Raw genomic sequence first — 24,786 nt, 5'->3', positions numbered from 1 at the left:
CTTATGATGGGGTTGCACAGCCATGTAGAGAACGTGAGAGTCTGGCTGGAATGGTTGGGGGAAAGGAAAGATAAAAGACAATTTTAGTTTCATTGAACTCCCTCCGTCGTCCTCTGCTTGTATTACTGGAGGCGACCACATCCTCTGGAATAGTCATTTTCTGAGTTAAATTCATGTATATCATAGAATTGGTTTTCCTTTCTGTAACACAAGATGATCACAAATCTATGACTTGGGGACATCTGAATAACTAATCTCAGATGACTCAATTTCTTTATCTATAAATTAGCGATAATCTAATAACCAGTATCTACCACAAAACTTACAAGTTGTTTAGAGGATTAGACAATGCACGTTTGTGCTTCTCATTGATTTTACAGAATTAAGTACTTTCTTTGAAGAGTGACTGTGATTTGGACAGAGAAGGAGAAAACGCGTGTTTACTGAAAAGAAGTAATGCTACTAAAAACGACGAGAAAAACCTCGTTAACCAAGACTACAGTCCCACGGAACCGTACACTCTGTGTTTCGCGGTTGTAGCTCCGGGCCTTTTCTTGGTTGTACCTCGGGCCCTGCTTTTCCTACCCCCAGGAAGTGAAAGCCTTCCCAAGCCCCCAGTGCATGCTGGGAGTTGCAGTCGAAAGGCTGGGGCGGCCGTGAGGTCATCGGTGGTCGCCGGGAGCCGCCAGCACGTGGCGAGGAAGGGGCGGTGCGCGCCTGCTGTCTGCACCTGAGAGGGGGCAGGAGCTGCCGGCGCTTGCGCCTCCTGCTGCGGTGCCCTCCCGACATGCCGGAGGAGGCGGGCTTCCCGCCGGCCAAGAGATTCCGGCCGGGCTCTGGGCCTCCGAGCCGCTCTGGGTCCTTCCCTCCTGGGAGGCAAGTGGTGATGCTGCTGACTGCGGGCAGCGGCGGCAGAGGTGGAGGAGGAGGCCGGAGGCAGCAGCCGCCCCTGGCCCAGCCCTCGGCCAGTCCCTACCCTGAAGCTGTGGAGCTGCAGCGCCGGAGTCTGCCCATCTTCCAGGCGCGGGGACAACTGTTGGCCCAGCTCCGAAACCTGGACAACGCGGTCCTCATCGGTGAGTGGCCGCGCCGGCGGGCCCTTCCTTGCACTTCGTCCGTGGCTTAGCCAGAGCAGTTTTTCTTACGTGCCTCTTAATCCCTTTCGTTCTTGGCTTCAACAAACCTGAATACCTTTTCTGGGGCAGACCTGGAGAGGGGCCCTGAAGAAGGGTCTGGCAGCCCTGCCCTGGAGGCGCTGGACAGCCCGGTGAGAGTGACCGACGTGTGTAGGCAAAGACTTACCTTCCGTGTAAAAGGATAGAGACACGTACCGGGGGCTTGCGGAGCTTAGGAGAGTGGATCTGACCCAGTTTGTGAGGAGGTGGCTGGGGAGGTCGTGTGGGAGGGAGGACGTTCTAGGCAGGTGAGAAAGTCTTTTGAGAGATGGGAACCTGAACACATTCCGGTGGAAAGGGAAGGTGTAGTTTCTGGTGCATGAAAACAGGCAGAGTTGTTGGGCAGCGACTGATTTCAAGGGGCTTTCATCCCCCACGTGTTAGAGGAGATACTGAAGGACGGAAAGGATGAGCAGCCAAAAAGGGGAAGGAGACCCATGAGTGCTGCTAGTCAAAGGAATACAGAGTGAGCAGATGCAGCAGTCCAGTCCACTTTCACTGGACTTGGATGTGATGCCCACTGGATTTGGATGTGAGCTGTTTGTAAGAGTTAAAGAAAAAGGAAAGAAACACGAAACGCGGCTGGCAGTTAAAGGTGGGTTTTCTTTAGTTAAAACCTGAGAGGCGCTCCTGGCCGAGTTCGGTCAGGAGCCCTTTCTCTTACAGACTAAGAGTATATATTGGTTTGAGGGTGAGGGCCCTTATCACAAGCTCGGAATGTTTATAGGTGTGGAGAAGTTTTTGGCGGGGTTGGACTCTCTTTGGGAGGAGGGGAGGTTGTCTCGGAGTAGACATCTTTCCGCCCCGGAGCGGGGTTATCTCCGGGCTAACATCTTCTCGACCAGAGCCGGTTATCTTGGGGTTGACATGTGTCTGGTCGGGGATGAGTTTAGAATGTTTCTGATTGGAGATGTTATTTGTGGTCTATGGTCGTGCTGACCTTAGCCATTAGGCTGATGCCCTTTGGATTTAGGCGGTTTTTTAAGGTGAACTTTTGAATGAGGGGCTTGTCCAAGATGATGATGCTCCTGCTGTGTCAATCCAGACCCTTCAGTTATAAAAAGGAGGAGGGACGGCATGTTCTTTCTGGCTACTTCCTGTTAACGAGGGGACGGAGAGTTTCCTGGCCTCAGGTTGACTGTAGGAGTAATGCCGTCTGTAGATGTTTTTGGGGAGTTTGTTTGTGAAATGGCCATGATCCTGTCAGTTAAAAATCTTTGAAAAAGGTTAATTAGGCAGGGTAAGAACATTAGTCCCTTGGCCGGGCGCGGTGGCTCACGCCTGTAATCCCAGCACTTTGGGAGGCTGAGACGGGTGGATCACGAGGTCAGGAGATCGAGACCATCCTGGCTAACATCATGAAACCCCGTCTCTACTAAAAATACAAAAAATTAACCGGGCGTGGTGGCGGGCGCCTGTAGTCCCAGCTAGTCGGGAGGCTGAGGCAGGAGAATGGCTTGAACCCGGGAGGCGGAGCTTGCAGTGAGCCGAGATCATGCCACTGCACTCCAGCCTGGGCAACAGAGCCAGACTCCATCTCAAACAAACAAACAAACAAAAAAGAACATTAGTCCCAGGCATAGTATTAGAAGAGAGCCCAGGAATGGGATGACGCGTGCTATGATTTTGTTTTCAAACCAAGAGTCCATTTGGTTGTTTTGGTACTCCCTTAGCTTTTTAGCCTTTTCTTTAAGTTTTTTTAGCAGCGCTTTTTACTCGGCCTGATTGGTTGATATAGAAACAGGCGTGAGCCACCGCGCTGGGCCCCCTCAAAACAATTCTTTAAACTTTTAAAATAGGTAAAAATGTACATTCTTATCCCTCCTTATAATCTTTTTTGCCAAAAGTGTATTTGACTTTCCTTACAGACTTTGCACATAAACTGTCTCTTCAACAGTTTTAAATGCATGTTACATTGTTAACTTTTAGCAACCTTTACCTTTGTTGAAAACCTTGATGAGTTTGGGATTTCAATTATGCACTAGGTGTACAGCCTAGGACTTAGACAGAAGTGCAGATAAGAAGTGCTGGTTTCTTTCAGCATTTAGCTCCTTGCGTCCTTGTTTTTAACCTAGCTGCAAAGCAGGCAAGTTGTACAGCTAAGAGTTGTAGTGACATTTTATAAAGCATTCAGGAGGCCTAATCACTTTTAAGTTGCGAAACATTTCTTGCATAAATTTCCTTTTACAAAATTTTTCACGACTTTCCCAGACAGTCTCTGACACTATTGATCGTGGATCCCTTGGAGAGCTATTTCAACAAAGCTCTGTGGGTAACAGCTGATTTGTCATTGAGCTGAGGGCCGAAAGCAGGGGAGCAGGCTTCTGTTTTGAGAAAAGGGAGGGAAGCTGAGAGGAACTTTACAGATGCTGCTCGATTTAGGACGGGGCTATGTGCGGATGAACCCACCCATCCTCATAAGTTGAAAATATCCTAAGTTGGAAATGCATTGAATATGCACAGCCTGCCTTCAGTGTGCTCGGAACATGTACAGTAGCCTATGGTTTGGTGATATCATCTAACACAAAGCCTATTTTATAATAGTCTTGAATATTTCATGTAATTTATTGAATACCATACTGAAAGTGACAAACAGTTGTGTGGGTACTCAGAAGAACAGTTTCTACTGTACGGTTTTGACTTTTGCTCCATCCTGAAGTCGAGCAGTTCTAAGGCAGGGACCATCTGTATTCAGAGGTTGAGGGGAAGAACTCAGTAGGGAGGGAGGCTGAAGATAGAATCGAGCTAACGGAGCAAAGATCAGGAGGTGTGGGGGAGCGGGGAGCTTGGCCCCAAGGGCTAGATGCAGGGCTGGTCTGGAAGAGGAGGAAGGCTAAGAGGCTGCAGGGCTAGAGAATGGATGTAAGGACGGTGCACTGCAAAAGGGCTTGTAGGGGCAGGTAGGGAGATGATCACATTTTAGAACCCCACTTCTGTGAGACAGGCTCAGCAGCCCCGCTCAGAATGGGAGTCACTGGGCTTCAAGTGGGCCCTTGGGGAGGATGGAGACAAGACAGGCTGCAAAAACAAGAAAACAGATCCATGGTAGTACTGGTGCCTAGGTGCATTTCGGCTACACTATAAACTCAGGTTTGCTTCTGCACAACCAAATTATAGCTTGAACATCCCAAATCTGAAAATCCGAAATCCAGAGGGGGCTCCAAGGAGCATTTCCTTTGAGCATCATGTCGGGTGCTCAAAAAGTTTTGGATCTGGGAGCATTTAGGACTTCAGATTTTCACATGTAAAATGCTCAGCCAGTAAGTATAATGCAAATATTACAAAACTTGAAAGCATCCAAAGTTCACAACACTTCTGGTGCCAAGCATTTTGTATTTTACTTTAGCAACACTCAGTTGCCCTGGTACAGGAGCAGGAAAGATGGACAGAGACATTAATTCAAGTTTGGGGTTTCGCCTAGTGGATTCAGCAGGAAGATTGCAGAATAATCAAATTCTTAGTCTGATTCTTGTCTGGGTCAGGAAGGATGAGCAGTCAGAGGGGGCTGACAGACTGACAGGAAAAAAAACCCGCAAATAATGGGACTGGAGGACTCTGTGAGGTCAGAGAGACCTGGTGGTAACTGGAGGGAGGGGAAGGATGCGCAGATTTGCTGAGTTTTTTGCTCTAATCAGGCACTATTAAAGGAACTCACACAAGGCAGGAAATAACATTTACTGCGTGCTTATTGTATGCAAAATACTCAAGTACTTGTGAGGGACTTGCAGAGCACTGCCCCCCCCCCCCCCCCCCCCGGAGCTTCTGGTGTTGTAGGAGGATGGACACATATAAACGCTTTTGTACAACGCAGGATGGTCAGTGCTGAAAGAGAGATGAACAAGGCTCTCTGGAGCCCAGAGGAGGCGTGTGCAGCCAGGAGAGCGTGTTTGAGGCCTGACTCATCTTAGAGTTTGCCAGGCAGGCAGTGTGAGGGCAGGTGCTCTGCCCATAGTGTGGGCAGAGGCAGAGGGGTTGAAGGGAGGCAGCAGGCTGGGCAGTGGCCAGGCGTTGAAGGCAGCAGTGCATGAATGGATGTCTCTTCATGTCCATCAGTATGCAAAAATCTATGTAACAGTTGTATTTTATTTTATGTTTTAACTATGTAAATTATTTTATTTTATATTTTGCTGTGTAAATTACCTTTTGAACATTTATATCATTTCCAGTTTTTTTCTGTCAGGAGCAAAATTGAATAAAATCTCTTCGAAGCTGTATCTTTATACACAAGTTTACTTATTTTCTTAGCATCAATTTCTGCAAGCAGAATTGTGGGTCAAAGGATATAAACATTTTAAATATTTAAAAAACATAATTTGGCCTCCTGAGAAGCAATACCAATTAGCCAACTAACTTCGCCAGCAGTATACGTACCTGAATGCCCGTTCTCCTGAGGCTTTACCGACTCAGAGTATTTTATCTTTTACTTCTGACTTTGAGCTGTTTGTTTGGTGAAATTTAAGTCAGTTTGCTATTTGTTGTTGTTGTTTTTCTAAGACAGGGTCTCATTCTGTTGCCCATGCTGGAGTGTAGTGGTGTGATCATGGCTCACTGCAGCCTGGACCTGCCTGGCTCACGCAATATGCCCACCTCAGCCTTCAGAGTAGCTGGGACCACAGGCGTGCACCACCACATCCAACTAATTTTGTATTTTTTTAGCGACAACTCCTGGCCTCAAGTGATCCTCCTCCCTTGCCCTCCCAACGTGCCAGGATTACAGGAATGAGCCACTGTGCCCCGCCAATTTGCATTTTTTCCTTTTTTTTTTTTTCCCAGACATTGTCTCACACTATCTCCCAGGCTGGCATGCAGTGGCACAATCATGGCTTACTATAACCTTGAACTCCTGGGCCTCATGATCCTTCTGTCTCAGCCTCCCTAGTTGCTGGGACTACAGGCCCATGCAACCACACCTGGCTAATTGTTGTTGTTGAGACAGGGTCTTGCTGTGTTGCCCAGGCTGATCTTGAACTCCTGGGCTCAAGAGAGCCTCCTACCTCGGCCTCCCAAAGTACTGAGATTATAGGTGCCAGCCCTGGTGCCCAGCCCTAATTTGCATTTCAATGAGCCTTTTTTTTTTCCCCTCTCTCCTAGGGGAAACTGGCTCTGGGAAGACAACTCAGATCCCTCAGTACCTGTATGAAGGAGGGATCAGCCGCCAGGGCATCATTGCTGTGACCCAGCCTCGTCGAGTAGCTGCCATCTCTCTTGCTACTAGAGTCTCAGACGAGAAGAGAACTGAACTCGGGAAGCTGGTACCTGGTTCCTTCTTTACTCTTAATACTTCTTGACTAAACAGTTCTCCCACCATGCCCGCTGCCTTTTATTTTTCTAAACAAGACTCCTTTTACATAATGAGCTGCTTTCTTGCCTATTCTTCCGAGAGGTCTTTACAAGCTCCTGAGAGATCAGGGGCTCTATTGGTCCCATGTGCTTTGCTTTCAAAATCTGTTGTCAAGTTGGATAAATGAGTTGTTTTCTTTGAACATCTTAAGCCTTCAGTAACCTCTGTTAACTCTCTTATCTATATGTCTTTCTAGAAACATTGTAAGCGTTATGCCAGTGTATATGTGAGTATTGAGAGTGAGTCTCAGAACTGTGTATAAGACAGACTTGTGTGTGTGTGCTCATTTCACTTAAAAATATTTTAGACATCTTTTCATATCTGTACATAACTTCACATGAAACTTATTTATTTATTTATTTATTTTATTTTGAGACTGTCTCGCGCTGTCACCCAGGCTGGAGTGCAGTGGCACGATCTTGCCTCACTGCAACCTCCGCCTCCTGGGTTCAAGCCATTCTCCTGCCTCAGCCTCCGGAGTAGCTGGGATTACAGGCGCCCGCCACCACGCCCGGCTAATTTTTGTATTTTTTAGTAGAGACGGGTTTCACCATGTTGGTCAGGCTGGTCTCAAACTCCTGACCTCATGATCCACTTGCCTCGGCCTCCCAAAGTGCTGGGATTACAGGTGTGAGACACCGCGCCTGGCCCACATGAAATTATTAAATAGCTTGAGCTAGAAGGTTAATTTTAAATATTCCTTGTAATAGTTACATTAATTGCAGTTGAAGTAAACTTGACCATGGTCTCTCCCAGCTAGACTGCATGCCTCCCAAGGGAGTAGGAAGGGTTGGTGTTGGTCTTGTTCACTGTGGTGGTGTGAGCGCCCAACTTAGTGCTGGACGCAGCAGGCGCTCAAGAAATGTTTGATGACCGAATAAGTTGTTTCTCTGCACAGGTCGGCTATACAGTGCGCTTTGATGATGTCACCTCAGAAGACACCAGGATCAAGTTTCTGACAGACGGCATGCTTCTGCGCGAAGCAATTTCAGACTCTTTGCTGCGGAAGTACAGCTGTGTCATTTTGGATGAAGCTCACGAACGGACTATCCACACAGATGTGCTCTTTGGAGTGGTGAAAACCGCACAGAAGAGGAGAAAGGAACTAGGGAAACTTCCTCTGAAAGTATGCATAACACACAGAAGGAAACAGGCCTGGCCGGGTGTGGGGGCTGACTCCTGTAATCCCAGCACTTTGGAAGGCCGAGGCGGGTGGATCACCTGAGGTCAGGAGTTCGAGACTAACCTGGGCCAACATGGTGAAACCCTGTCTCTACTAAAAATACGAGAAATGAGCTGGGCATGGTACTGCGTGCCTTGTAGTTCCAGCTACTTGGGAGGCTGAGGCAGGAGTCACTTGAACCTGGGAGGCGGAAGTTGCAATGAGCTGAGATTGCGCCACTGCACTCCAGCCTGGGCGACAACAGTGAAACTCTGTCTCGATTTTTTTTTTTTTTTGAGACGGAGTCTCGCTCTGTTGCCCAGGCTGGAGTACAGTGGTGCAATCTCGGCTCACTGCAAGCTGCGCCTCCCGCATTCACGCCTTTCACAGGCACCTGCCACCACGCCCAGCTAATTTTTTGTATTTTTAGTAGAGACGGGGTTTCACCGCGTTAGCCAGGATGGTCTCGATCTCCTGACCTCGTGATCCACCTGTCTCGGCCTCCCAAAGTGCTGGGATTACAGGTGTGAGCCACTGTGCCCGGCAAAACTCCATCTCAAAAAAAAAAAAAAAAAGGAAAGGAAACTGGCCTGGCCTCTGTGCTTTAGCAGGGTGTTCTCCTCTGCCTGTTCTGCTCAGAGCCTTGGAAGAAAGTTAGCTATAATGGAGGTGGCACAGGCCTCAATCATCTGCTTTTGGGGCTTGAGAAGGACATGGAAAGGCTGTCCCAATGTTTGTTTCTGGTCCTCTTCGTTCTCTCATGCAGGTGATTGTGATGTCAGCTACAATGGATGTGGACCTGTTCTCTCAGTATTTCAGTGGCGCCCCCGTCCTCTACCTAGAGGGTCGGCAGCATCCGATCCAAGTGTTTTACACCAAACAGCCTCAGAATGATTACCTGCACGCCGCGCTTGTCTCAGTCTTCCAGATCCACCAGGTATGGTGTGGGGGGGCAAATTCCCAAAAAGTTGTCTTTTATCTTGCATTTGATAGTGAGAACATTGAGCCTTAAAAAGCAAAGCTACTCAATAAAAAAACAACTTTGTGAGTTGTGTCATCAACATGAATAAGGAGGCCAGGCGCGGTGGCTCACGCCTCTAATCCCAGCACTTTGGGAGGCCAAGGCGGGCGGATCACCTGAGGTCAGGAGTTCAAGACCAGCTTGGCGGCCGGGCGCGGTGGCGCAAGCCTGTAATCCCAGCACTTTGGGAGGCCGAGACGGGCGGATCACGAGGTCAGGAGATCGAGACCATCCTGGCTAACACGGTGAAACCCCGTCTCTACTAAAAAAAATACAAAAAAACTAGCCGGGCGAGGTGGCAGCGCCTGTAGTCCCAGCTACTCGGGAGGCTGAGGCAGGAGAATGGCGTGAACCCGGGGGGCGGAGCTTGCAGTGAGCCGAGATCGCGCCACTGCACTCCAACCTGGGCGACAGAGCGAGACTCCGTCTCCAAAAAAAAAAAAAAAAAAAGACCAGCTTGGCCAGCATGGTGAAACCCCATCTCTACAAAAATACAGAAATTATCCGGGCATGATGGCGGGTGCCTGTAGTCTCAGCTACTCAGGAGGCTGAGGCAGGAGAATCGCCCAAACCCAGGAGGCAGAGGTTGCAGTGAGCCAAGGTCGCACCACTGCACTCCAGCCTGGGCGACAGAGCGAGACTCCGTCTCAAAAAAAACAAAAGAAGCACTTTTTATTTTGCAACCCAGTACGCTATATATATAACTGAAATAAGTCTATGAAACACCGCTTCTGGCCAGGCATGGTGACTCACACCTGTAATCTCAACGCTTTGGGAGGCCAAGGCAGGAGGATCACTTGAGTCCAGGAGTTCAAGACCAGACTGACAACATAGCAAAACCCTGTCTCTATAAAAAATTATAAAAATTATTTTTTAAAAAAGAAATTACGTCTTTTACTACATGTAGGGTACTCTGATATTTTGTACCTCATTTAAAGAAAAAGTTGGCGGGGCACAGTGGCTAACACCTGGAACCCTAGCATGTTGGGAAGCAGAGGTGGGTAGGATTGCTTGAGCTCAGGAGTTTGAGACCAGCCTGGGCAACATAGCAAGACCTCATCTCTACTAAAAATAAAAAATCAGCCAGGTGTGGGGTGCACACCTATAGTCCCAGCTACTTGGGATGCTGAGGTAGGAGGATCACTTAAGCCTGGAAGATTAAGGCTGCAGTGAACTATGATCACTGCACTCCAGCCTGGGAGACAGAGCAAGATCCTGTCTCAAAAAAAGAAAAAATTGACATTGGCCCAATAATGGGTTGCAACTTAGAGTTTTGGTTTTTTTTTTTTTAACTATATTAGGAGAATATTAAAAAATATTTTCTCATTTTATTAAACATTTACTTCAAAAATTTGAATCATTAAATCACTTTTGTTTAATTTGTATAAAATTTAATATTTTTACCTTCCTTTTAGCTTTCTGAGAAAATCCAGAGGCAAACTTTTAAAATTAATTTTTATTTAATTTACTTACTTAAAGACAGGGTCTCATTTTGTCACCCAGGCTGGAGAACAGCGGCATAATCATAGCTCACTGCAGTCTCGATCTCCTGGGCTCAAGCAATCCTCCTGCCTTTGCCTCCTGAGTAGCTGGAACTATAGGCACACACCACTACACCTGGCTAATTTTTTTAATGTTTTGTAGACACGGAGTCTTGCTATGTTTCCCAGGCTGGTCTCAAACTCCTGGCCTCAAGTGATTTTCCCGACTCAGCCTCCCAAAGCACTGGGATTGCAGATGTGAGAAACCGTGCCCAGTCAATTTTTATTTTAAAAGAAGTGATGCATATGGGGTTTAAAGTTTTAAAAAGTCAAGTAGTCTGTAGTAAAAGGCTCATAATAAAAGAATAAGTTGTTTTTACTTCCAACATCCCAGATTTCTGCTGTTTAGGGCACCTCCTTTCAGTCTCTACATATTGCTTTCGTATTTCTAAACTACCTTGCTTTTGCCACTGTTTCTTGAGTTATGGGTATCAGGTATCATATGCTAATTTCTTACCATGGTGACAAGAGTTTAGAATTGCCCCTCCCCAGCCCCCTTTATCTCCAACCTCTTGACAGTTCTATCGTGATGTTTTTGTTTAGGTTTTTGTTTTTGAGGCAGTTTCTTGCTCTGTTGCCCAGGCTGGTCGTGAACTCCTGGGCTCAAGCCATCCTCCTGCCTCAGCATTGGGGAGTAACTAGAACTACATGCTTGCACCCCTGTGTCTGGCCTATTAGGATGTTTTCTGAGTCCAGTATCAATACTAACAATACTATGACCACACATTGCTAGTAGCACACCGTCATCCCTATACCTTGTTTCTTGAACAACACAGTTGTGTAAGCTTTGTAAGTAGCTCTGGCTCATTTTTTTCCAAATGTTCCAACATCTCTCATATGCCAATCGTGAATGGTTCTGTGTTCAAGCACAGTCTGTCTTTTCAGAGTCCCTTATGCTGCTGTTCCAGTTAGGGCAGGTGGCTCTCCTGGGCCTTTGTGCAGTTGTTACCATGACTCTTCCCTTTGTCACCATTTTCCCGTGGTGAAGCCCAGCGCTTCCCAGTCTCCTGGCCGCCCTGGGTAGGAGAGGGAACTGGAGGGTTTAACCACGCTATACTCAGACTTTGAGCCAATCCCTGGGTTTTCACTCTCCCACAACATGATGTGTAGTTCCCTCCCTCCAGCCAAGTCATCCAGCCCCTTTCCCCTCTCTCTTTCAAAGTGATTTGAGCCTCCTCATCTCTCATTGTCTTTTCTTTCTGAGACAGTGGCCTTTACTGTCGTTTTCATAGTATTTGGGGAAGAAGTCTGCCTTGTTTAACTGCGGAAAGCAAACGAGATGAGAATTTTTCATAAATGGCAGCTGCTGGTGCATTAGGTTACCCCTGGCTTTGATGAAATCTCCCACTGATGAGGTTTTGACTGATTTAGATTTTGACCTGTTTGTGTATACCTCTGAACAATTGTTCTGTTAATACTGGGCTGAAAAAAAGATACGCATTTTAAAAATATGTATTTTTACATATATACCTAAACATACATATAATTATTAACATTTTTTTCTATTTATTTTGCCATTAGGCTTTCTTTTTTTTTTTTTGAGATGGAGTCTCACTCTGTCGCCCAGACTGGAGTGCAGTGACATGAACTCGGCTCACTGCAACCTCTGCCTCCCAGGTTGAAGCCATTCTTGTGCCTCAGCCTCCCGAGTATCTGGAACCACACCCAGCTAACTTTTGTATTTTTAGTAGAGATGGGATTTCACTGTGTTGGACAGGCTGGTCTCAAACTGTTGACCTCAACCCATTTGCCCGCCTCAGCCTCCCAAAGTGCTGAGGTTACAGGCATGAGCCACCTTGCCCAGCCCATCAAGCACTTTTTTAAATTTTATTTTATTTTTGAGATAGAGTCTCACCGTGTCACCCAGGCTGGAGTGCAGTGGTGCGATCTCGGCTCACTGCAACCTCCGCCTCCCACGTTCAAGTGATTCTCCTGCCTCAGCCTCCCGAGTAGCTGGGATTACAGGCGTGTGCCACCATGCCTGCCTAATTTTTTGTATTTTTAGTAGAGATGGGTTTCACTGTGTTAGCCAGCATGGTCTTGATCTCCTGACCTTGTAATCCACCTGCCTCAACCTCCTGAAGTGCTGGGATTACAGACGTGAGCCACTGCACCTGGCCCTATTTAATTTAATTTAATTTAATTTAATTTATTTATTTTATTTTGAGAGAAAGTCTCGCTTTGTTGGCCAAGCTGGAGTGCAGTGGCGCAATCTGGGCTCACTGCAACCTCCACCTCCCAGGTTCAAGCAATTCTCTTGCCTCAGCCTCCTGAGCAGCTGGGATTACAGGCACCCACTACCACCCCCAGCTAATTTTTGTATTTTTAGTAGAGACAGGGTTTCACCATGTTGGTCAAGCTGGTCTCGAACTCCTGACCTCAGGTGATCTGCCCACCTTGTCCTCCCAAAGTGTCAAGCACTTTACATCAAACAAATTAATATATCTGATCAGAAATCAAAGAAAAATCAGGGCATTAGGTATGTCATTCACACTTGGGTGTTGTTCCCTTTGAAAGTGAGAAACCCCATTAACCTCAACAGCTCAAGCAGTTGTCCAAGTATATAGTGTATGTTTGGGGGCGTGTGAAAGCGCTTTCAACGGCATCACTCATTAAAGGCTCCTTTTCCAGCGTGGCTGCATCTGTTCATTTCCACGGGTTATTTCCCCAAGTTGCCTTCTGTTTTGTCAACCTCATCTTTCAAGGTGCTTACAAAAGGAAGGAAGCCTCATGCAGATTTTATTTGCTTGCCTGATTATGCTTTTCATGGTATTGTTCTTGTTAGAAAAAACTATCTGATGATTTTCCTTCAGAATTTCATCACTTGGCCTATAAACATAGCTGGCTAACTCCTATATATTCCAGTTTTGTTTTTTGTGTTTTTGAGTCAGGGTCTCATTCTGTCGCCCAGGCTGGAGTGCAGTGGCAAGCAGCTGGAACTACAGGCATGTGCCACCACCCCTGACTAATTTTTTAAAAAGTGTTTTGTAGAGATGAGATCTTGCTGTGTTGCCCAGACTGGTCACAAACTCCTGGCCGCAAACGATCCTCCCGCCTGGGCCTCCCAAAGTGCTAGGTTTACAGGTGTGAGCCGTCACACCCAGCCTATTACCATTTTATGCACTGCTGGTCGGGGTTCTCTCCAAGCTAGACATCAACTTTTAGGCTCATTTACATTTCCATAGTTAAGAAAAATAACTCCGGGAAACATCATCAATCACCATTGTCTTTTTCTGTGCAAGCTGCAATTCTATCAATGCCTAGTAAACCCACTCTACCTTTTTTACAGGAAGCCCCTCCTTCACAGGACATCCTGGTGTTCCTCACTGGGCAGGAGGAGATTGAAGCCATGAGCAAGACCTGCCGAGACATTGCAAAGCACCTCCCAGACGGCTGCCCTGCGATGCTGGTCCTTCCGCTGTACGCCTCCCTGCCCTATGCGCAGCAGCTGCGAGTCTTCCAAGGGGCCCCAAAGGTGAGTGCACCACCTCTTCTCTCCAGCCCTATTGTGGGCACCCAGATGGATCCACCAGTGAGGTCTGTGTACCTATTACCAGGCTCCAGATAAGGTGTATGGGATGGGCTACCCAGGTACCAGATGAGCGCATTGAGGAGGCGCAGGAGCACGATGCACGGTGACACATACGGCGCTCCTGTGATGGGAGCAGGGAGGCAGTTGTTGGGATGAGGGAGAGTATAATCCAAAGCTGCAAGGTGAATGAGTGACTTCTAAGGACCCGCATAAATTGCATGTGTCCATTGTGGCATTTATTGTGTGCCTTTGCCGTGCCAGGCACTGTGCTAGCTTTGATATCCACTGTCTCTCATCCTCATGGGAACCGGCAAGGCCGGTGATGATCCTATGGGGATCGCGAGGCCCCAAGAGGGGAAGTCACACTTGCTCAAGGAGCGCATAGTAAGTCACTGGCGGGGCCACGATTCCAACCCACATCTACTTGCTTCTGATTCCTGTGCTTGTTCCGCTACATCTCATTGCCTCAAATTGACCTTTAAGACTGCAGCATCCCTTCCCCCGCCCAGTTGAATGACCAACCATTCATATTAATGACTGCCATTAATAATGGAGTCATCTTTTCGTGGTCCTGAGTGACTTGTGGAAATCAATGGTGAGAATATGTTTGAAGGCTTCTGAATCATCCGTGTGTCAATGCGGCTTTTTGGTTTTCTTCCTCCTTTTAGGGCTATCGCAAAGTGATCATTTCAACCAACATCGCTGAAACCTCCATAACCATTACAGGAATAAAATATGTAGTTGACACGGGCATGGTTAAAGCAAAGAAGTATAACCCTGGTGAGAATTTGTAGTTCATGAATGTCTCTCCTGTGTCTAGTGAGCAGCCACTGAAACTGTAGTCCCGCAGTTTTCCCCTGAGTGTTTCATGTCTGTAACTAACAAATTCGGGTGGCAGGCGCCATGAGTGAGATCATCTACACTCCAGGTCCACAAAGGAGTCCTGAGGCGGGTATGTGAGACAGGAAGTAGAGGCAGGAAGGAAGAGCCCAGGTTGAGCAAACCTGGGCACACAGGGTCTGGGACCTGAGCAGAGGGTCTAGTACCCCATCAAAAGTCGGCTGTAAGGCCAGGAACAGCTGGGTGTCAATCAAAGGCTGTCATCAGAAACTATATATATATATATATATATGGCTGGTTTGAGCTCCCAGGTTTCCTAGGAAGGAACCAGATCCCCTGGCTGGGCTGAGGCATAGAAGGAGCACTGGCTTCTCCTAAGAAGGTGCAGTGGGAAGCTAACTTCAGGTCATCTTGACTCATGTCTGTTTGATACTTCGCTTTATTCCACAGAGGATTGGAGGCCACTGAAATTATTGCTCCCAATTATTGAGCTGAAATGCTCTGGCAAACATTTGAGGGTCCTGACTTCCACAGGTGTATCTTTTTGAGATGACGTTAGGTGAAAGAGTTTGGGTCTCCAGTGCCTGGCTAAGAATATACCTTTATCAAGGAAATGAACCTCATTTACTGCTAGAAAACAGACATCACATTATTTCTGTCTTACAACAGAACTGGGAGGGAGGATAAAGCTCCCAAGTGATTTGAGGCATTGAATTCCGGAGTCATTGATTGATAGTATGACCACCATCCTCGTTTGCTGAAACTGTCCCAGTTTTAGCACCCAGAATCCCACATCCCAGGAAACCCTCTGTCCCAAGCAAACGGGAGGGGTTGGCCATGCTACCATCTAGGGCAAGACCTCGGAAACTCTTCTGGCCCCTTGCTGCACGCGTGAGTTTTCTCTGACGTTTTCGTGACAGATTTCACACTGGGCTTATTGCAAAGCCTTGTTTCACTAGGGCCAAACCGCTGCGGAGCGTCCTGGTTTTGCGCTGTCCATTGTGCTAGCCTTGAGGTTTGCTGGACCCCTGTGTTGCTGAAAGAACCGCTGGTGTGCTTCTTTTTATCAACACTGTAGAAAGAGTTTGTTCATGTGATGAAGCACTAATGGGGCTCACTCTCCGTCCAGACAGTGGTCTTGAGGTGTTAGCAGTGCAGCGGGTATCGAAGACGCAGGCTTGGCAGCGCACAGGGAGGGCTGGCAGAGAGGACAGTGGCATCTGTTACCGGCTCTACACGGAGGAGGAGTTTGAGAAGTTTGATAAGATGACCGTGCCAGAGATCCAGAGGTAGGCACCTGCACTGCTGCCGTTTGACCCCACATCTCTCCTGCTTGCCCAGAGCTGCGGTTTTTACTCACACTCCTCCGTGAGTGGTTCTGACTCACTGGCAGAGGGATCAGGTAATGACCCTGGTCTCACGCTCTTCGCAGGTGTAACCTGGCCAGTGTGATGCTTCAGCTTCTGGCAATGAAAGTCCCAAATGTGCTCACCTTTGACTTCATGTCCAAGCCATCTCCAGGTAAGTGAAATCCACAGTTTTGCAGAAGGTGGGTGAGGAGACAAACAACAACAAATGGACACTTCCAAAAAAATAAAGTATTTTGGTCATCTCCTTTATTTAATTGTGTGGATAACAACATTAGTTATTAGAGAAGCATCTCAAAATCATGAAATGATAGATAAATTGATTGACTTTTAAAGAGACAGAGTCTCACTGTGTGGCCCAGGTGGAAGGGCAGTGGCTACCCACAGGCTCCATCACGGCCTCCAACTCCTGGGCTCCAGCAATCCTCCCGCCTCAGCCTTCCAAGTAGCTGGGACCACAGGCATGTGCCAGTGCTTCTAGCTATGAAATGATAGATTCTGTACTGTCAGCACCATCAATAAGGTTCCTTGACCTCTGAAAACAGTGAAGGTCATCATGTGAGTCCTTGGGATACTACAGAACTGTAATGAAATTGTGCTTTTTTCAGCACAGGGACTGCAAAGATCACATTTCTGTGCCTTTAACTGGAATTTGATCAGTCTCCTGTTCATTGGCAGTTTCTCTACAGTGGAAGAACATAATTGGAAACCTTTATGATCGTAGCTTTGGCACCTGGCCTTTCATCAATGCACCCTTTTCCTTTTCTCCCCCCCGTCCCTTTTCTTAAGTAATGCAATTGGTTTAAAAAAGAAAGAAAGAAAACACAAAGTCAGCAACTGATGGGTGTACAAGGGTCCTGCCCTAATCCTCAGGTTCCTGGTTTTCTTCCCCTAGAACAAGCACTGCAAGTATTTTCTAGTAGACTTCTAGAGCAAATGTATGCCTATGTGAGTATATGTAGTGTGTTTAATTTTATTTATGTATTTATTTATTTATTTATTTGTTTACTTTTGAGACAGGGTCTCGCTCAGGTTGTCCAGGATGGAGTGCAGCGGCACATTCTCAGCTCACTGCAGCCTCAACCTCCCGGGCTCGGGTGATCCTCCCACATCAGCTTCCCGAGTAGCTGGGAGTACAGGTGTGAACCCCCAAGCTGCCCCTTTAGTATGTTTTTGTTTTTGTTTTTGTTTTGAGACGGGATCTCACTCTGTTGCCCAGGCTGGGGTGCAGTGGTGCGACCCCAGCTCACTGCAACCTCTGCCTGCCAGGTTCAAGTGATTATCCTACCTCACCCTCCCAAGTAGCTGGGACTACAGGTGTGCACCACCACGCCCGGCTAACTTTTGTATTTTTTAGTATAGATGGAGTTTCACTATGTTGGCCGGGCTGGTCTCGAACTCCTGACCTTGTGATCCACCCACCTCGGTCTCCCAAAGTGCTGGGATTACAGGCGTGAGCTACCACGCCCGGCCTGTAGTATGTTTTAAACCATAAACAGCAACAAACATTGAGCATTGTTCTGTGCTTGATTTTTTTCCTTCATTGCTAAATCCTTACAAACAAATGAAGATACATAAGGTATAAGGAATGATTAAAATCCAACACCTGTGTACCCAGTTAAAGCCCCCAGGGCATCCCCACCACCCACTTGCCCTCACCTCCTTCCACTCCTTTGGGGTAACCACTCCCACATTTTGTTTGTAATTGCCTTGCTTTTCTTTATCGTTTTACTATATGCGTCTGTATCCCTAAACCACCTGTTTGTTCTTTGTTTATAAGTTTATGTTATTCTTGAGTAAGCTGTTTTCATTCAGCTTGTTCTGTATAGTTTATTTGTGTTGATGCTTTTTCACATTAAGTGCTATTCTATTCTGTGAATAAACCAAAATGAATTTATCCATCCTTCAATTGGTAAATATTGCTTTAAAAAAAAGCAATGAGAAGGCCAGGCGCGGTGGCTCACGCCTGTAATCCCAGCACTTCGGGAGGCTGAGGTGGGCGGATCACAAGGTCAGGAGATCAAGACCATCCTGGCTAACACGGTGAAACCCCGTCTCTACTAAAAATACAAAAAAAATTAGCCGGGCGTGGTGGCGGGCACCTGTAGTCCCAGCTACTCGGAGGCTGAGGCAGGAGAATGGCGTGAACCTGGGAGGCGAAGCTTGCAGTGAGCAGAGATCGCACCACTGCACTCCAGCCTGGGCGACAGAGCAAGACTCCACCTCAAAAAAAAAAAAAAAAAAAAGCAATGAGAAACACACTGCTTTCTTTCATTTACTACATTTTACAGATCACTCCTTATTGGGATGTATATATTTACTGCGTCCTTAGAAATGCTTTTTTATTCTTTAATAGGTAATTATTTACATGGTTCAAAGTTTAAAAAATATAAAATAGTAAATAGTGATAATGTCCGTCTCACCCCTCCTTGTCTCCCAGCCTCCCCAGCTGGCCCCTGAGACAACCGCTATTTCCACTGTTATGTGTTTGCTTCTGGCGATATAGTCTCTGTGCGATGTATATCTGCAGGTGAAATTCGTAAGTGTAGCATTGCTGGGTCAAAGGTTACACTTTTGATGTGTGTATTCAAAATCTACATACATATTGCTAAATTACAGGTCATTTAAAAAGGGAATTGAGGCCAGGCGCAGTGGCTCACACTTATAATCCTAGCACTTTGGGAGGCCAAGGCAGGTGGATCACCTGAGGTCAAGAGTTTGAGACCAGCCTGGCCAACATGGTGAAACCCCGTCTCTACTAAAAATACAAAAATTAGCCAAGTGTGGTGGCATGTGCCTGTGGTCACAGCTACAGGGAAGTCTGAGGCAGGAGAATCACTGGAACCCAGGAGGTGGAGGCTGCAGTGAGCCGAGATCACACATTTGCACTTCAGCACGGGCGACAGAGCAAGACTCTGTCTCAAAAAAGAAAAGGGATGCCAGGCACAGTGGCTCACGCCTGTAATCCCAGCACTTTGGGAGGCCGACGTGGGTGGATCACAAGGTCAGGAAATCAAGACCATCCTGACTAACATGGTGAAACCCCGTCTCTACTAAAAATACAAAAAATTAGCCAGGCATGGTGGTGGGCACCTGTAGTCCCAGCTACTTGGGAGGCTGAGGCAGGAGAATGGCATGAACCCAGGGGGCGGAGCTTGCAGTGAGCCAAGATTGCACCACTGCCCTCCAGCCTGGGCGACAGAGCGAGACTCTGTCTCAACAAAAAAAGGGAATCAGACTGAAGACAGTGATGTCACTCTTTGACAGGTGTATCAAGGGGGCAGTGGTGGTTATGATGTTTTGCTGTTGTTTGATGTAGAGTTATCAAAAGCTCCCAGAAATACTGAACTGGCTGCAACTTCATTCTTTTTGGACTTTTGGCTCCTTTTTATGTCTCTGTTTCTTTAGATCACATTCAGGCGGCCATTGCCCAGCTGGACCTGTTAGGTGCTCTCGAACATAAGGATGACCAGCTTTCCCTGACTCCAATTGGAAGAAAGATGGCGGCATTTCCTTTAGAACCCAAATTTGCCAAAGTAAATGATACCCTCTCCTCAGTCCCCTTTCTGTACATTACAGTTAGCCATCCCAAAGTAGAACCATTAACCCAGTGCTTCTCGATTAATCTCACTTTTTCTCTTAAATAATTACCAACCCCTAGCTTTTAAATAGCCTTGGTTGATGTTCAGTGTGGGATTCAAAGATACGAAGTCAAGAGCCCTACCCACAAGAAATTCGGAACTCTGTAGGGAAGGCAGTCACCTGTTTTATTTAATATGAAAGAGTGAAATAACACTTATGTACATAGCCATGGTTTTAGAAATGCCTGTCCTTTAACTCCTTAGAAAGGAAGCTGCAAAAGCAATGTACAGAAATAGTGCATTCTAAAGCTAGGAGAAGGCTGGGTTTACACAATTTTAAATTTCGGTTTGCAGACCATCCTCATGTCCCCCAAATTCCACTGTACAGAGGAGATCCTGACCATCGTCTCCCTGCTGTCTGTGGACAGCGTCCTCCACAACCCTCCTTCCCGGCGAGAGGAAGTGCAAGGGGTCCGCAAGAAGTTCGTATCCAGCGAGGGGGATCACATGACCCTGCTCAATATCTATCGGACCTTCAAAAACCTGGGTGGAAATAAGGTGAGCCTTGTCTTGCTCCTGTTCTCCAGAGACAGCCGCTCGTCTCTGCTGCGTGCTTCCCTTTTTCTACTGAAGCCGCACAAAAAGTACACTTTCCCTTTGTGGCTGAATGATCTAAAGAATCACAAAAAGAAAGCCAGACATCATTTCGGAAATGCCTCAGTACTGGGAGGTCACCAAAGAAATGTCACTCCGGTCTCTGCTCTGAACGTGTTTAACTCAGCAAGACTTAAGCGACTCCCAACCCATCAAAACGTAGTTGGAACTTAATAAAGTAATATGTCTAATAATGATAGTGCATACCAATTAATGAGTACTTACTCCGTGCCACGCCCCATGCTAAGCACTTGTTAATGTATGATCTCATTCAGTACAGTACTTCTAAGAAATGAGCACTCTTGTTATTATCTTTTATATTCATGAAACATAGTCATGGAAATGAAGCTTCGTGCAGTTGAAAAACTTGCCCAGGGCCAGGCACAGTGTCTCCAGCTTGTAATCCCAGCACTTCGGGAGACCGGGGCAGGTGGGTCACTTGAGCCCAGGACTTCCAGAGCAGCCTGGCCAACATGGCAAAAGCCCGTCTCTACTAAAAATACAAGAATTAGCTGGGCGTGGTTGTGTGCACCTGTAATCCCAGCTACTCGGGAGGTTGAGGCAGGAGACTCATTTGAACCTGGGAGGCAGAGGTTGCGGTGAGCTGAGATCATGCCACTACACTCTCAGCCTAGGTAACAGAGCGAGACTCTATCTCCAAAAAGAGAAAAAAGAAAGAAGAAGCCTTACATAAATTGGGCATTTCTGTTTTGTTTTCTGTGTCTGTTCATCTCCTTTGTCCATTTTTCTACTGGGTCGTTGGTCTTTTTCTTAATGACTTGTAGAACTTTTAAAATCTATTCTGGAGATTCTAATATTTTACTGGCTATGATGAGACAACTATCCCAATCTCGGAAACTTTAAGTTTTTCTTTAGTTTAAATTATTATTAGTTTTCCTTGTAGTTCGTGTTTTTTGATATAGAGATATTTTCCTACATTCCTTTTTGGCACCTGAAGATTTTCCTCTGAATTCAACTGTGTTCTAAAAATGTTGTTATATTTTCTCTATAGAAATGAGAGGCTTGTTAGCTGGGCGTGGTGGCACGTGCAGGTAGTTGAAGCTATTTGGGAGGCCGAGGTGGGAGGATTGGTTTGTGGTGAGCTATGATTGTATCACTGCACTGCAGCCCAGGGAACAGAGCAAGACCCCGTTTCTATCAACAAATAAATAGTGAATGAGTGGATTGTGATATCGTTCTGTCTCCTATTCAGGACTGGTGCAAAGAGAATTTTGTCAACAGCAAGAATATGATGCTGGTCGCCGAAGTCAGAGCACAGCTGAAGGACATCTGCTTAAAGGTACTGTCCCGGTCCTAGTGTTCTTTGGGTGACAAAGCTGTTACTTCGTTCAAGGTAAACATTTTGAAATTGCTTATTGCTAGTGATTATAAAAGGATTTCTCATTGTAGAAAATTTCACAAATAAGAAAAAAGGAAGTTACCCACAATTCCACATCTCAGTAGTTTAGCCTATTTCCTAACAGCCTATTTTTTATTGTATTTTTTCACATAGTAAATTCTATGTATAATTTGTATTTGGTTTTATAATCTTTATAAGCATTTTCCAATGTTAGAATTCTTCATAAGATTTTAAGTGGGAATATCTCCATTATTTCCTTTTAGATTACCAAAGTCGTGTATAGTTGTTAAATATTTACACAATGCAGAAAATAGTGATTTATAATGTAGAAAGTTTAAAAAGTCTCCCATAATCCTGCCCCTCCAGAGATAACTACTGTTAACAGTTTGGGGTAGATCCTTCTAGAATTTGTTTCTGTGTATGTATGTTTTTGTGCATGTCCTTGTGCCTGTGTACGAGCACACATACACGGATACGTGTATATGAGGTACTGTTCCACAACTTCCTTTCTTCCACATGGCTTCTTTTCTTTTCTCTTCTCGTCTCTTCTCTTTTCTTTCTTTTTTACTATTTGAGACAGAGTCTTGCTCTGTCACCAGGCTGGAGTGCAGTGGTGCCATCTCGGCTCACTGCAACCTCTGTTCACCGGAACCTCTGCCTCCCGAGTTCAAGCGATTCTCCTGCCTCAGCCTCCCGAGTAGGTGGGATTACAGGCTCCCACTACCATGCCAGGCTAATTTTTGTAGTTTTAATAGAGACAGGGTTTCACCATGTTAGCCAGGCTGGTCTCGAACTCCTGACCTCAGGTGATCCGCTCGTCTCGACCTTCCGAAGTGCTGGGATTCCAGGTGTGAGCCACCGTTCCTGGCCTCACATGCATATTTCTTGAATCCTTCTGGGCTTTTGGTGCTGCATGTGTCGAGCTCATTCATTTCAGTGATTTCATAGCATTTCATTGTATTCACTGCAGTTTATTTAAGCCTCTAGTAACGGTCATTTAGGTTCTGCCTCCTGCATATGTGCTGTGGTGTGCACAGAATGAATTTCTAGATGGGGAATTTGGATTTTGTTAGATATTGCCAAAGTGTCCACCACAAAGTGTTTTTTCTTTTCTTTTTTTTTTTTTTTTTTGAGACAGAATTTCGTTCTTGTTGCCCAGGCTGGAGTGCAGTGGCACGATCTCAGCTCACCACAACCTCCGCCTCCCAGGTTCAAGCAATTCTCCTGCCTCAGCCTCCCAAGGAGCTGGGACTACAGGTGTGACCCACCACGCCCAGCTAATAAAGTGCTGGGATTATAGGCGTGAGCCACCACGCCCGGCCAATTTTTTGTATTTTTAGTAGAGTTAAGGTTTCACCGAGTTAGCCAGGATGGTCTTGACCTCCCAAAGTGCTGGGATTACAGGCGTGAGCCACCACTCCCGGCCTAATTTTTTGTATTTTTAGTAGAGACGGGGTTTCACTGTGTTGGCCAGGCCGGTCTTGAGCTCCTGACCTCAGGCGATCCACCCGCCTCGGCCTCCCAAATTCCTGGGATTCCGGGCGTGAGCCACCGTACCCGACCCATGAAGTTTTATATTAGCTTTTTATTCCCTCTTAGAGTACATGGTGTTTGAAAGGCCTGTCGTGGTATATTTAATGCTTGCATGACACTCCACATTTTATGTCAGAGGTAGAGGGTCTCGTGAGTGTTCTTTTGCTGTTGATCACTGAGACAGTGTCCGTGTTTTTGCTGTCCTCATAGGCACTCTGTGGCGAATGCCTTGTGCCCCCTCAGTGCGGACACTCCTGGGAGACAGTCACAGCCCGTACCCAGGCCTGTGTCTGATGCCAACGGCCTGTAGTTAGCACTAGAGCTGTTTCTTCTCTTAGTAGCCTGTTGTATTCAGTCTTTCACACATTTTTTCAGACTGCTCTTGTATTTGAAGTTTCCTGCCGGTCTGTCTCTTGGCTTCATAGGTTTTCTCAATTTATTATTGACAGTAGAAATGGTGCTTCTCTATTAGTTCTGGATTTAGGACTCTGTAGCGGCCAGGGATACCTCTCATTATATGCCAGGCACTGGCCAAGGTCCTGAGACTTTACAGACCTGCCTGCTCAGTAACTAAGTAATAATCTAGACGGTGACCTGAGGTACACACACTCACGCCAGGAGGCCATCAGATTAAAGTAACCACTCTGAATACTTTTTATGTGATTCCTTATTTAAACTCCTCATTTCTTTTCTTTTTTTTATCTTTTTTAACTCAGACCTTAACCCAAAGGATAAAATCCTCTTTTCAACCTATAAGACTGATTCTGTTGTTATTCCCATTTTACAAAGGATGAAACTAAGCCTAATCAGGTTAAATAGTTTGCCCCAAATCACTCAGCCAGTGAGTGGTAAAGCTGATAGTCTGGAAGGAGAGACCACCACTTAGCCTCTGGGGCTTCCTGGAGGTGGTGACGACTGAGCTAGATCTTGACAGATAAGGAGATAAAAGAGTATCTTCCAGGCCAGGTATGGTGGCTGGCTTATGCCTCTAGTCCCAGCACTTTGGAAGGCCCAGGCAGGTGGATTGCTTGAGGCCACGAGTTTGAAATCAGCCTGACCAACATGGCGAAACCCCATCTCTGCTAAAAATAAAAAATAAGCCGAGCATGGTGGTGCATGCCTGTAATCCCAGCTCCTCAGGAGGCTGAGGCACAAGAATCGCTTGAACCCAGGAGGCAGAGGTTGCAGCGAGCCGGGATCGCGCCACTGCACTCCAGCCTGGGCAACAGAGTGAGACCCTGTCTCTTCAAAAAAAAGTATCTTCTTCATGCATAGATCGGCTGATTGTCAACAACAACAGAAACCCTTGAGCCATCATAAAGGACAAAAGAAAGATTTTTCCAAGGATCGAAAGGTATTTCTGAGAACCTATAGGCAGGAAATAGAGTCACAGGAACTAGAAAAAGCCTGCAGGAGCCAGGGCCGCTGCTTTCTCTGGACCTGCTGCTTCTCCTGCTTCGAGTACCCTCTGCGTGCCTCCTTCCCTCTTCCCCGCTTTACCTCCACATGGAAGTGATGGCTCTGCATGGCCCCTCCTCTCAGGAGCCCAGCAGAGATTGACAGGTTTTCCAGTTTCAAACCTAACAGATGCCTGGAAGAGAGAAGCTGGCCAGCTTAGGTCCAGCGAGTGTGTACCACCGGTTTGTACATCTGTGCCCAGTGGCGTAGGTTACATGACC

General features: G+C 46.6%; 1 protein-coding gene across 2 annotated transcripts in view; it reads left to right on the top strand.

Annotated features, from left to right (window-relative positions):
* Nucleotides 1–660: 660 nt before the first annotated feature.
* The window catches only part of DHX33 (DEAH-box helicase 33), a 28,719-nt gene continuing 4,593 nt past the window's right edge, over nt 661–24,786 (top strand). The window contains exons 1-11 of one of the 2 annotated variants that reach the window (XM_037987399.2): nt 661–1,076; nt 6,267–6,427; nt 7,415–7,642; nt 8,445–8,615; nt 13,530–13,715; nt 14,441–14,552; nt 15,742–15,901; nt 16,045–16,133; nt 19,388–19,515; nt 19,915–20,118; nt 21,428–21,514. In XM_037987399.2, the coding sequence (XP_037843327.1) occupies nt 788–1,076; nt 6,267–6,427; nt 7,415–7,642; nt 8,445–8,615; nt 13,530–13,715; nt 14,441–14,552; nt 15,742–15,901; nt 16,045–16,133; nt 19,388–19,515; nt 19,915–20,118; nt 21,428–21,514 (1,815 nt within the window). In that variant the 5' untranslated portion in view covers nt 661–787. The remainder of the gene's footprint in view (nt 1,077–6,266; nt 6,428–7,414; nt 7,643–8,444; nt 8,616–13,529; nt 13,716–14,440; nt 14,553–15,741; nt 15,902–16,044; nt 16,134–19,387; nt 19,516–19,914; nt 20,119–21,427; nt 21,515–24,786) is intronic. The other variant, XM_037987400.2, reaches the window with a different exon arrangement.

This window comes from Chlorocebus sabaeus, chromosome 16, assembly GCF_047675955.1.
Source record: "Chlorocebus sabaeus isolate Y175 chromosome 16, mChlSab1.0.hap1, whole genome shotgun sequence".
Lineage (NCBI taxonomy): Eukaryota > Metazoa > Chordata > Mammalia > Primates > Cercopithecidae > Chlorocebus > Chlorocebus sabaeus.
This window is presented reverse-complemented; position numbering and strand designations above follow the sequence as displayed.